Source organism: Synchiropus splendidus, chromosome 15 (assembly GCF_027744825.2).
Source record: "Synchiropus splendidus isolate RoL2022-P1 chromosome 15, RoL_Sspl_1.0, whole genome shotgun sequence".
Lineage (NCBI taxonomy): Eukaryota > Metazoa > Chordata > Actinopteri > Syngnathiformes > Callionymidae > Synchiropus > Synchiropus splendidus.
In genome coordinates this window covers 9,763,657-9,776,160 of record NC_071348.1, presented here as the reverse complement: position 1 = coordinate 9,776,160, position 12,504 = coordinate 9,763,657, and the positions used below count along the sequence as shown (strand labels likewise).

Genomic DNA, 12,504 nt, shown 5'->3' with positions numbered 1-12,504 from the left:
AGAGACCATGGTTCTCAACCGGAAACGGATGGATTGTTCTCTCCAGGTTGGTACTGAGATCTTGCCTCAAGTGGAGAAGTTTAAGTATCTCGGGGTGTTGGGGCAACGGATAAGCGGGCGACGATGGATGGATGGATGGTACATCATTTTTTGAGTCCGCACTTTGGACACATTTGCGAGGCTACTTTATTTCGCTCTCTTGAACCTCAGTAACGCGTTACTGAGTGATGGAGGTGCTGATAAGCAAACGGCCAACAGGTCAGTGGGTGATGCTGGATTCAAATATCTTTGCTCCCTGGTTCGCTGAGCTATTTAAAAAAAAAAATCTTATTTTTTATTTTATTTTTATTTTTTTTAATCGAATTTGGGACGACTGTCATGACAGCAACTGTATGGAGACAAAGACAGAAAACAAATGTTTTTAAAAGTAAAAAAAAAACCAAACACTGTTTCAGTTGTTCATGTTTTTGCCAGATGTTATTACTCAAAACTTTTTTATTCTCATTAGAAGGGCTGCAGCTTTAAGTGTATAAATATAAATATATAGTCATGAGAAAAAAAGCATATGCATATAAAGCTGAGAAAAATATGAATCTTAAACAAGTGAATATTTTTCACACGATCATATTCTGCCCTTTTTCTTCAATATTTACATTTGAATATTACAGTCTCAGTCAACTCTTCCTGAGAATATTGCTTCATTTTTATGCTTTATGGCCGTGTGTAAGTTATTACTTTCTTGTTTGATGCTTAGGCTCCTCCCACCTCCGTCAGCGGCAGTTGTAATGGAGTAAAAGAGAAGAGACTTATTTAAATATCTATGACTCAGAGTCAATATTGATGTTTTGTGAGTCTATTTTTAGATAGCCTTTAAGGACGTGATGTTATGTACAATATGGTTTTTTAAAATTAGTCACCTCCACGAAGCGGCAGTTTCCCTTCTGATTTTTTTTGGCGCCAAAGCGTCGGCCCCGACGTGGCCCCTCATCACTCTGCATTGGCTCCACTTGCATTATTACATTCAAAGAAAACCCATGTTCATGTTTGAACAAAGCTGCCGCTGCTTTTTACCAGACAAATATGGATTTGGCTCTGACGCAGATGCTGCTTTATTGTTTCTGCTGCGGTGTAATGAGATCTTCAGTAGATGCTGCAGTCGGAAATTTGAAACGACAAACAGTCGGGCCTCTCCTCTCCGCCCGGCTCTTTGTGCTCCTTCTGATGAATGAGGAGGCAACAAAAGAGAAAGTGGTCACGGCGTCCAGATCATTCCGGCCATCAGGAGCATGACAGTTCAAAGACCTGAGGATCAATACAAACTAAAGGCGCTGTCTTTATCTGTTTCTGTCTCTGATATACAGATAGAGGGAAACGACAGTAGAGGATCCGCCGGAAGAGCTTGGATCAAACATAAAAGGACAGAGTCATGATGTATTTGTTCAACAGAGTGAAATCAAACGAGTTTTAAAGTTTAAAAAATATAATAAAGGTGAAATGAAAGTTAGAATGTTGAGTACGATTTAAACGCTATCTGAAATATAAATAGGAATTTGAATTGATTTGTATTTATAGAAGTATATTTTCATATATTCCACCGGTTTCTTGGGGGTATGTGATATCAGGTCAATAAACTATGTTTAAATTATTCATTTCAGGGTGGAACAACACAGATTCATCACCTGTTGATAGTGGGGAACAACAGAATCCAGTATAAGTTTATGCCAACCATCGTGTGCATCATGTAAATACAGTGGATAAGCACGTGTGGCCTGGCCACATCTGAGCTGACAGCGGTTTGTGCAACTGAAGCCTAAATAAAAAGCGCCGTCTTGCAAGTCAATATTGATCGACTGTTTGATGCGGCTGTCATTAGCGAGGCATATCTTAATGAATTCAGCCGAGCACTTTACAAGCCTGTTTACGCTGTGATACCGAGCTTGTCAGAACAACTGCCGGAAGCCACAAGGATTTCATTTGTAGACTTCATTAGTCTTATCTGCGTCTCTGTCTGAGTGAGCCACACAAAACTGTGCCGCAATAAGAGTCATAAAAAAAAAAGAAAAAGATTATTTCATTTTTAATGATGAAAAGAGCGTCACAAAAACCTTTATATATATATATATATATATATATATATATATATATATATATATTTTTTTTTTTTTTTTTTTTTTTTTTTTTCCCCTGTAACATTTCATTTTTTTCCTGGTATTAAAATGCCAGTCTTACTTCACCTTCGACCTACTTTGATAACTTTTGTTTTTTCCCTGTCATTTTTCTAATTTTAGATCATAGGCATCTGACTCAGGGACAACAAATGAACATGTCTTTCCAAATATTAACAGCCAATGAGTCAATGTTTATTTTTAATAAACTGCTTGTTTTTGTTTCTACTATATATGTTTTTTTTTTGTTATGAATTTTATTTGTGGAAAACTACAGTGCCTGGGAGGTGAAGTTGACAGCTACTGTACTGTGGAGCATTGATACTTTCCAACATGCTGCTGACGGCTGCACACCTGCCTCACACCTGCCCCTTGTTTCCACTCTCGCCGTGTTCTGAACGGTGTAGTTTCACTCATCAAAGTATTGACACTGATGGAGAAGACCATTGTGGACGACCTGTCTCCTAGCAACACACCAGCCTATCAGGAGACCACTTCAGTAAACACAATTTAATGAGGCCCTTTGTTTATTCTAGTCTGATTTAAAACGCTTATTTGATCACGACTAGGTAAAGACGATGAATTAATGATAGTGAATATGATGGAGAAGTTGAAGCAGTCATTTTCCTGTTACATTTCTTTTCACTAATTTCCTCCTCATACAACTTGCTGTGGTTTGAAAACATATGTTCATTTTTCAGGCGTTGTTGCTCCATTTTGGACTGTGGGAGGAAACCAGAGTGCCCAAACTAGTGCGGAGAAACATTGCAAACTTCTCTGGAATCAAACCCACAACCTTATTGCTGTGAAACTACACCACCAACCACCTTATTTTAGTCATGAAAATATTACTATTATATCACACTTTCAACCAACATTAAGGTCAAGTGCGTCTTCATACGGTGACTATGAAAGCATGACATTTTGCGCCATATAAATTATACATGTAATTTAAAGCTGTGTAAGAAAAATGCAGATGTGATAATCCACATTTATTATTGTTTTGAATTTCGAATTACGAAAAGATTTTCAAATTGTTTTATTGCTGTTATCTGTGACGGCTTTCTGCTGTTATACTGTGTTTTTATGTGCACCACCTAGCATGAATGGCTCACCCCTGTAGCGTTATCTCGCTAGTTCAGTGTCGTTCGTGAGGATAAAAATCGCCTCGCAGCAATATCGCAGCAGCCAACATCACCTGTTCACGCCCTGACGTCTGTCACCAGGTGCTGCGATGCTCGCACAGTGACGTCACTGCCGCGCTCCTCGCGAATATAAAGCGGCAGTGATGCGTTCAAGTGTCGCTGTGGAGACCGGCGAGAGGATGCTGCAGGGACTCGCGCGCGCCAGAGATCACTAAGAAGTTTGGCCAGAATGCGACCGTGAGCAGCGGGTTCATTCGGAAATCGAGAAGAAGGACTCTTTCAACGCCAATATTTGCACTGTTTTTGGAGAGATTCGTCCGCAGCCATCATGAGAGCACTGTTGGTCCTGGCACTACTGGCGAACAGCGGTGAGCGGAACGTTTCTATCGCGCACATTCACTTGTTTTAACGATGCAAAACGACTTGCAACACAGTTGGAGCTGATAGCACGACGCGAACGACCGAAAATAAGAAGCGTCGCCTCAACATTGACCGTTGTTTCTGTCGTCTTTCTGCAGTTCTGTCTGCGCCAGTGACTCCGCTGGATAACGACGACGCCAAGGTAAAATGTCATGTCAAGCAAGTTGTGTGTCCGCTAATACACGGCACCAACATGATGACCTCTAACCATCAGCAAGTTATTTAAGTCCTTCATCTTCCTTATGCAAATATTTTGCACTGAATCTGAACACAGAATTCTGAACCAGCTCTTGACCCAGTTCCATTGCCAAACAAACCTGCACCGTTATAATACATTGGCCTCAGACTTTGGTGGCAGATGCTCAGGTTTTTGTTGTACTTCCGTCCAGCCACAGCTGCTCTAAAAGCTATTTAGATAGAGTCACCACTCCAGTAGGCTTCATTGAACCTTGGGAGGATCAATATCATCGGCCGGTGCCACACAATCCATGAGGAGGCTCCGTTTGCTGCTAAGAATTCATATGGACGACGATTCACAGAGTTGAACTTAAAGGAGGAAGGAAATGTAAGACGTGTGAAGGAGCAATGGAATGAATGGGTTCTAACATATGTATATATTTAATATGATTCATCACATCCCTGTGTTTCTGAGGAGCCCTTTCTAAATTATGCCTCTGCAATTCAAATGATAAATTAAATGTAATGAAAATTTGAACGGAACAAGAACTTTCTTCAATAAGATAAAATATTATTTATATATTTTGCACTGAATGGGGTCAAATAGGTGGAAACAATTCGGCTGAAGGGCTGCTTCTGCGAGAATCTGAATCACATAACATCCCACTCAAAATATGCTTCGGGGTGGCCGCAAATTCCTTCATCTCTTGATCAGAAAATCTATCACACTTGTAATTCATGACCGATCGTGAGCTCTGATTTTTTACAAAAATGACCACCGTGGAGGGCAAATCTTTGACACGTTGAATAGGCTGGACCCCGACTGTTTGTGTCATAGGAGTGTCCCTACTCGGAGTGCAGTCACTAGCCTTGAGTGTCCAGCCTCTTGAGTCATGCTCCTTCAAGAGTTTTAAAAACACACGGCGCGTCTCAAAAACCACAAGGCGCGTTGGTGCCATGGCCTTGGGAGAAGGCAGTGTTCAAACTTTGCTGTTCGATCGGCTGCTTTCTAGCAAGCGGGGGATCTTAAATTGGTCTGAAAATGTACCTGAAATTGACACAGACAAAAGGGGATTCAATGAAGCATGGCAACATGGAAGTCTTGGATGTTTAAGTGGTGCTGAAGGAAGTTGCTTTAACACTAGAGTAAGACCCCAGTTGCAGTCTTTCCACTTTTATTTCCTATTAAAGGAATCTGCTTTTGGCCCCTTGACTTATCATTGCCTCAAACTCCTCCATATCAGACGCATAATGTAGCGTCACATTCAGCTTAAAGTCATTTTTCCTCAGGTGGATGTGAGCTTCAAGGTAAATATTTTTATAAATAAGTTTTTGAAGCTACTGTATATTTTAGGAGGCGACGTTTACTTTGATGTGTTTGTCCTCTCACTCTTACACTCGTCACAATATTTGACTAAACGTACTCCGCTTCAGTATTTTCTGTGCTGTCGTCATGCAGAATGAGATCTGGAGTTTGTTTGATGTCCTTTGTAGGTGATGAAATGCATTGTGGAGGTGCTGGCTGACGTGTTATCCAAGCCTCACCCGCAGCCTGTCAGCCACGAGTGCATGCTGACTCTAAAGACAGGTGAGTCACCGTCCCTGGTGAGTCCAGCAAAGATACTACCAAACCACAAGGCTGTGGTGATCAGGAGCTCAAAGACATTGCTTATTACTTCAATTGAAGCTGCAATTTACAAAAACCTCTGCAGTGTAATGTCATAATAATAACTCACAAAAGTATCTCTAGGGCAAAAGGAACGTTCATGATAAAGATGTCTGCCCCAAACTCTTAAAACTACACCCATTATTTCTATGTTTTTCACCCTATGAATTATTCAGCACCTGCAATTGCCTCTTCCATATGTCACATTTAAATATTTAGGTTTTTGCACTTGAATATAGAGAAGCATGTAGAATGAACTGTATATTTATGACTTCCATCATCTGCAGAACAGTGCCGTTTATTTGTGTCTACATTTGTTCGTCACTTGAGCCGTTTTGATATTCTTCACTGTGTACATTTATATTTGAGGAGACAGCAAAAGTGGTCAAATTCAGTCAGTCAGTTCTGCACTGTGAGGTTTATTCACGCCTTTTACTGCTACTTTTATGTACAAACTTCCCTGGATTATTTAGATGTAGTGGCTGTAGAATTGTTAAAAAATGTGCTCAGGTATTGTTGGGGAGTTGAGGCTTCATGACACAGTATTGAATGGTAGATGAGGTTTCACAAAACGATATCCTAATTTTCTAAGGCCACTAGATGGCACTGTCTGCTGTAAAATTTTTCAGTGAAACATCATCATCATTTCTAAACCAAGAGCACCATCTTATGGCCTCTGTAAATTAGGGCACTGTTTCACCAACCCTGCATTATTGTTTCATGATACAGTACCTCATCGCCCCAACACTGGCTCCACGTCTTGGCTTTTAATATTCAGTTTTTAGGCAAGTATGGGTAGAGCAGCCTGGAGGTTTTCTCTCTCAGTCAGAGTATAGTTTGGAGTGAGACTCAAATGATACAACGCTACTTCACTAGATTTATTATGAAAATTAAAATTATTTTCACGCTTATTTTCCAACATAATATATAAACATCTCTGGAGAGGTTTCAACTGTTTTCCTTTCAGTTCTTCAAAGGATTCTTGAATGGCAGGGATTTGAGGTCTCTGAATGCTTTTCAATAGAGCTGGTTTCAACCATATTCCATGTATTTCTCTGCTTTTTTTTTAAACTGATCGCTCTTCAGATCAGCCACTTTTAGGAGGTCATTCATCCTATATTGTGCTTTTGGTTTGATGGTCAGTGGGAGACTGAGTCTGCAGGCCTGACCCCACCACCAGCCATAGCGCTCTCTGTCTGGTCCTCATAAAGGCAGCACCCATCATGTGGGAATGCGGGAGAATACTGTCAACAGGAATGAAATAAAGTCTGTCATTAGAATAAGAACGGAAATCCAAAGATAAAAATGTAATAAATCATAAAGATAATTTTGGGGTGTTGAGCAAAGAGGTTTATCATAGCAGCTTCCTGTGAAACTGCATAACATGGGGTTTGCAAGCGAGGCTTCTCCTCATCCCCACATCAGCAGTATCACTCCTGCAGCGCCTCGTCCTCCAGTGCCGCTGTCTCCATCCAGAGGTTAATGGATTGATGCAGTGACTGCGGGGTCACCAGTGCTCCGAGGAGAGTATTCTGTTTCACGGCTGCTGAATTACCTTCACACTGTCCTTGATTCGGGAAAAAAAAAAATCAATCGCAGCAAAACAGTTTGTTACCGAGCAAAGCAGTCGAGTGGGAAACTGAGCGTCTCCGCTGGGATGTTGGTGGAGGGAGAGAGGGAGGTAAAATAGTCCTCCCTCTCTTTCTGCTGGACAGCGGGCAGTGCGCTTTATGGGTCAGCAGAAAGTCCTGCAGCTGTAACTCCGCTCTCTGGGGCCAAATGATTCATTGTTCTGCTGCTTTGAGAGCAGTAAATTTCTGGACAATTAACTCGGACGAGGCGCTGAAGTCGCTGTGCTGAGTGTTGGGAAAAAGCGGCAGGCTGGGTCTTAGTGGGAGTGAAAGTCGAGCTCGGGGTGTTGCTGAGTACCAGAATCCGGAAGACAGTTTTGTCGAGTGGATGCTTGCTGTGGCTCTGTATGGAGCAAGTGAATAGCATTTTTGTTTTTGAAATGAAATGTTTGTTGACTGAAAATCTGAACTGTCTTCGATACATTGATCTGATGCTTCAGTATTTACATTTATTCACCTTAATGTAAATACAGTTTTCTGTATTTACATTTATTGACCTAAACTTTGGGGCAAAAATTTCGACTGTATTTTTGGTCAGTTATTGGACATGTAAGTGACCAAGGTACCAATGTTTCTGTGACTTGGCTCCACCCTCGTGGCTTTGTTTGACTCATTTTTCCCACAGATGAGAGACTCATTCCGATCCTTCGCCACATGAACTTCCTGCAGGAGCTGCAGGAGATCGCGCTCACAGGTGAGCCTGACTCAGGTTCTCCCTCAAACACCCATATAAACCAATAACTGCAGGGTCTGATTTGATTCTAGGCCACGAAGAGCGAGATCAGCTGACACCCGATCATGTGACGCGAGCTCCTGAGAAGGCTGATATGGCCGGTCAGTCCACGCCCCGTGTTCTGCCGTTGTTGTGATGAAACGTGGCTGTTGTCAGAATGATTTATAAGCACAGTAGCTTTTCTGTTTTTGTTGCTTGTCAGGCAAAAATGGAAGAAGGAAAATGCTGCCATTTGAATTTGAAACTTTGCTGACCTCAATTCTTCCTCACACACTCGCGTACTTGTATTTCTGTCGATGTAAAGCGTTGGTGTATTTGCTGTTTCTTACGTTTAAAGTGAGTTTGTTTGTCTCAACAAGCGCAACAGAGACAAATGTTTTGTGTTGCATAAAATGTTCATCACATATTTCCAAGTGAAAGATGTTCCTTGTTCAAACCAGAAACTTTCCTATTTTAATATTTCCGTCACTCAATATTTGTGAAGTTGTGACGTTTTCCGCTACAATTTTGTTATAGCTAGCGTGTCCGGTTCTGACTGGCATCCCATATTACTTGTTTCATGCTGTTCAGGATGTAGAAATACGAGGAGTGACATGTGCTTTGATTCGGCCGTCACATTCTCCGCTGGGATTCAACCGCCACGCGTGATGTAATGGATGGTCAACTGAGCAGCCCCTCCGATGAACGGCTGTCCTCTTATTTAGCCACTTTATGTTAGCATGATGAGAAAATCAATTCCTTCTTGTAAGTCCGATTCCCCGCTCTCCTCTCCTCAGATCGATCCATGCTGGAAGCTTTAGGAGGCCCTGGTGAAAGATCCATCCTCTCCCAGAAGACTGAGGATGAAGAGGCGAGGGATGAGAGGAGAGGGCAGGATCGCGAGGAGCCACAGCAGGACGTCTTTGGAGAGGTGACGAGGGAACACCAGGAGAAGCCAAAAAGCCCTGGCTCTTCAGAGGAGTGGGATCTGGAGAAGAAGAGTGAAGAGGAGGAGTCTGGAGAGAGGAGAGCAAACATGAAGGCCAATTCAGACGAAACCTCAGAGGAGGACGGCAAGTAGAAATCATCCTAATGAGTTTCTCAATGAAAATTTGATGCAAATGCAAAATTGATGCAAGTTATTTTTAGAGGAAAAACAAAAGACAAGTGCAGTAGGTTTAAGTGTGTGTGAAGCGGTGTGAGGAGGAGGAGGCGGCGGCGAGCGCAGAGGAACGTGGCAGCCACCTCTGGGTCCGCTGATTGATGGAAGTGCTTCCATCTACATGATGAGATTCCGCTGCTCCCCAGGGGAGGCGGCTGGCTCGCTGACAGCTCCCTAGCAGATGTGATCACGTATCTGGGTCCCAGAATTCAAATGAGCGCTGCACATCGCAGGATTGTTCACTACAGTTTCTCCTACATCTCACTTGCAAAAGTCAGAATTGAGAAATGACTGGAGTGATGCTGCCATTCTAAACATGCAGGCATATTGTTTATGATGATAAAAGCCTGTGCATTTTCCAGTGCTCTAGGAGCAGTTTTCATCGTAAAACAAAGAAAGTAAATAAAGAAAAAGAAAGAGTTATTTGTTCCATAAGTTGTTTTTTGTGTCCTGTTTTCTTCTTCTTCTCTTGTCTTCTTCTTCACTATTTTTCCTTACTTCTTCTCAGCTTTTCTTCCTCTTCCTCTGTTCAACTCAAGGGAATATATGTGGGAAATATGGAAATAAAGAAACAAATGGATAAAACAATGAGTAAATCCAGGGACACATTATATCAGTTCCATTTTTTAGTTTGTATTTGTGGCATTGTGTTAGCTCCCCCTGCAGGTTGAATGGCAAAAAGAGCAACATTAAATGGATGGCTTTGGCATCATATTGAGAGTTAACTTTAACTGAATGAGGTCCAACCAACTAGGAATAAAAAGTACTCATATCTGAATGACAGGAAATATTTCCTGAAACTTGTAGCATGACGTATTTCTCCATCTAATATGTCCATTACTTTATAAGCAATGCATCTATAAAGTTTGATTTCTGGCCTGTATATTTGTGCAGATTCTGAGGAACCAAAACACAGCAAGTCACAGAAGGAGAAGAAACGTCATGGCAATGAGAAGAAGAGGCGAGCTGAACTTGTCTCACACAGTCACGAAGATGCGGATGAAGAGGAGGGAATGAAGAGAGGGAGCAAGGAGGGCTTGTTCTCCTCCAACACCAAAAGCTATCCCCTGAAGAAGACCAAGGAGAAAGAGGTCCAAGGGGGGTCCCACCACTCCAAGGAAGTCAGTGAGGAAGAAGAAGAGGAGGAGGAGAAGAAGAAGAAACGTAGTGCAAAGAAGAGCCCTGAGGAGAAGGAACTGCAGATGATAGCTCAGAGGACACCTGAGGAGAAGAAGGTGTTGGAGGAGGAGGGGAGCGCCGTTCGGAAGTCAGAGGTGGGCCGTCATGTCATTTTAATGTTAAGACCCTCATGACACCAGATGAGCAACCGAGCAGTGTCTCTCTGTCTGCAGCAGTTGTGCAGGTCCAAGTACTGGCCACTATTTAAGTCTCAGCACTTTTCGCTGTGATGCCACTCAAGCACCTTTAGAGAGAAGGCCTGGTGCAAAGTGATGAACAGTTTTAGGCTTTTGTCCGGCCCACTGCTCAGGCTGAAGGGAGCTAGCATCATCAATTCAATTACACTCAATCCCACATTGCCAAGATGTGCATTAACTTGTCGCACCTAACAAGGCTTTCTCATTTCAAGGACGGACTTTATTGGGTTTCATATCAAGCCAAGAGTTGGATACGAGCGAAGCAGAATTCTGACTGAGCAAAAACACAACGCTGTCTGTGACATATTTATTAAAACGACTCCAGAGTGTGTGATGTATTCTTGCTTCTACGGCTGAAGTATTTTTATATTTTTAGCGCGGATGTGCTCGCAGGCTTGCATCTCTGTCCTCACCTATGAGTGCTATTATTCTGCCCCCAGGATCAGGAGATTGAAAGTCTAGCAGCCATCGAGTCGGAGCTGGAAAATGTTGCACAGAAACTCCACGATCTGCGGCAAGGCTGAGAGCAAGATGGGAGCACAGTTGACACCACAAAACCTACTCTTCCTCCCACGCACCGCCAACTGACCGATTTTTCTGCTGCAGACGGTGAAATGTAACAAGATTTTATCATTTGAATGTACCACTCTGCTGCAAGTAAGCAATCATGTGACGGAGAATACACCATTAAAAACACATTTTCTTACTGTGAACAATGACCACTACATTACCAAACTGTTCTGACAATCGCCCGTCTCGCCAGGTTTAGTTTTCCTTGCTTTATTTAAATCGAACTCCAAGAGTCTTTGTCATTCTTGCATGTATAAATCTATTTTTAGTGATGCTTGATTGCTGAACTTCTCCTTCTTGACTATGTGGACTCTGAAAAAGCCAAGGCAATAAATGAATGTTTATCAGAACCACACAGCTGGACTGAAAATTGTACTAAAATGACTATTCAAAAAGAATCAATCGCTACTAAGCATTTGCATACTAGAATTACTTGAATAAACTGGGCTCACTAGCACCTTTACAACTGTGTGCGTTTACTGACTTCATAAAACAGTGATTTTCCCACAAAGTATCTGAAAAATAAACATGAACACGCGGCGCTTTTATTTTGAAAGCTGACTTCCGGATAGACGAACTACGTGACAGGTGATGTGAATTAAGCCTGTGCCTGGATCAAGAGGAGCCACTAAAACTAAATTATATTCTATTAATATCGTATCATTATAGGTGGCTCAACTACTTCAAGATAATAGTATTCGTGCCATACATATGTAGTAGGGATGTCAGCGTTTCTGACCAGCGAAGAACAAAGGTCATCCTCACTGTATACTTTCAAACGCGCATGCGCAGTAAATGGCGTGTAGCTGGGCAACTACCGAATGACGTTACGTTGAGAAAAACGCGTTGACAAAGAAAAAAAAAACACTGTTTTTAACGTGGAATGTTGTTGGTCGTTTCACGCTGAATGTTTTGATGTGAACACGGCCTATGACTACACGTTATTGCAGAGAGATCGAACCGTTGCAGCGTATGGTAATGAGGTTTTAATGGCAGCAGATGGCGACGTCACTCAGTGGAAACTGCTCCATCTGGACACATGGTCACGAGAAGTTTTCGAAGCGCATCAACGTGGAGCGAGACACATTCATACCAAGTGTCAGTGTTCACTATTTTATCACAAAGCTTCACTGTCTTTTTTCATGTCTCTATGGCGAGACAGAGCCAAAACACGACACCTGCGTGATTTGAAACAGAACAGATGAAACTGACGTCAGTATTGTTGTGTGATGCTTTTCGGTTCCCGTCCTTTTAGGACACCATAAGAAAAGAAGAGAGGTTTTAAGAAACGCTTTCAAGCGTGTACCTTAATCACAGTGACTAAAAAATGGGGCTCAGATCATCTTTAAAAATGTAAAAGTGGTCCAAAACAGAAAGAATCTCCAGTTATTTAGCTAATATAAACGGTTGTTTATATTAGTTGCATTTATGTGGCAAATTATTTTTACTGTCGGAAAAAAAAGAAGCCGAAGAAAATATG

The 12,504-nt window shown here is 42.0% G+C and overlaps 1 protein-coding gene across 2 annotated transcripts; it reads left to right on the top strand.

Moving 5' to 3' along the window:
* The first annotated feature begins 3,458 nt into the window (after positions 1 to 3,458).
* On the top strand, positions 3,459 to 11,490 carry chga (chromogranin A). 2 transcript variants are annotated; one of them, XM_053887858.1, is made up of 8 exons: positions 3,459 to 3,678; positions 3,829 to 3,872; positions 5,402 to 5,495; positions 7,830 to 7,898; positions 7,970 to 8,038; positions 8,714 to 8,989; positions 9,973 to 10,352; positions 10,895 to 11,490. In XM_053887858.1, the coding sequence occupies exons 1-8, from the start codon at positions 3,639 to 3,641 to the stop codon at positions 10,976 to 10,978; spliced, it is 1,056 nt and encodes a 351-aa protein (XP_053743833.1). In that variant the 5' UTR covers positions 3,459 to 3,638; the 3' UTR covers positions 10,979 to 11,490. The 2 variants fall into 2 exon arrangements, with proteins under 2 accessions (XP_053743833.1, XP_053743832.1); XM_053887857.1 differs by having other exon boundaries at positions 7,952 to 8,038.
* The last annotated feature ends 1,014 nt before the right edge of the window (positions 11,491 to 12,504 follow it).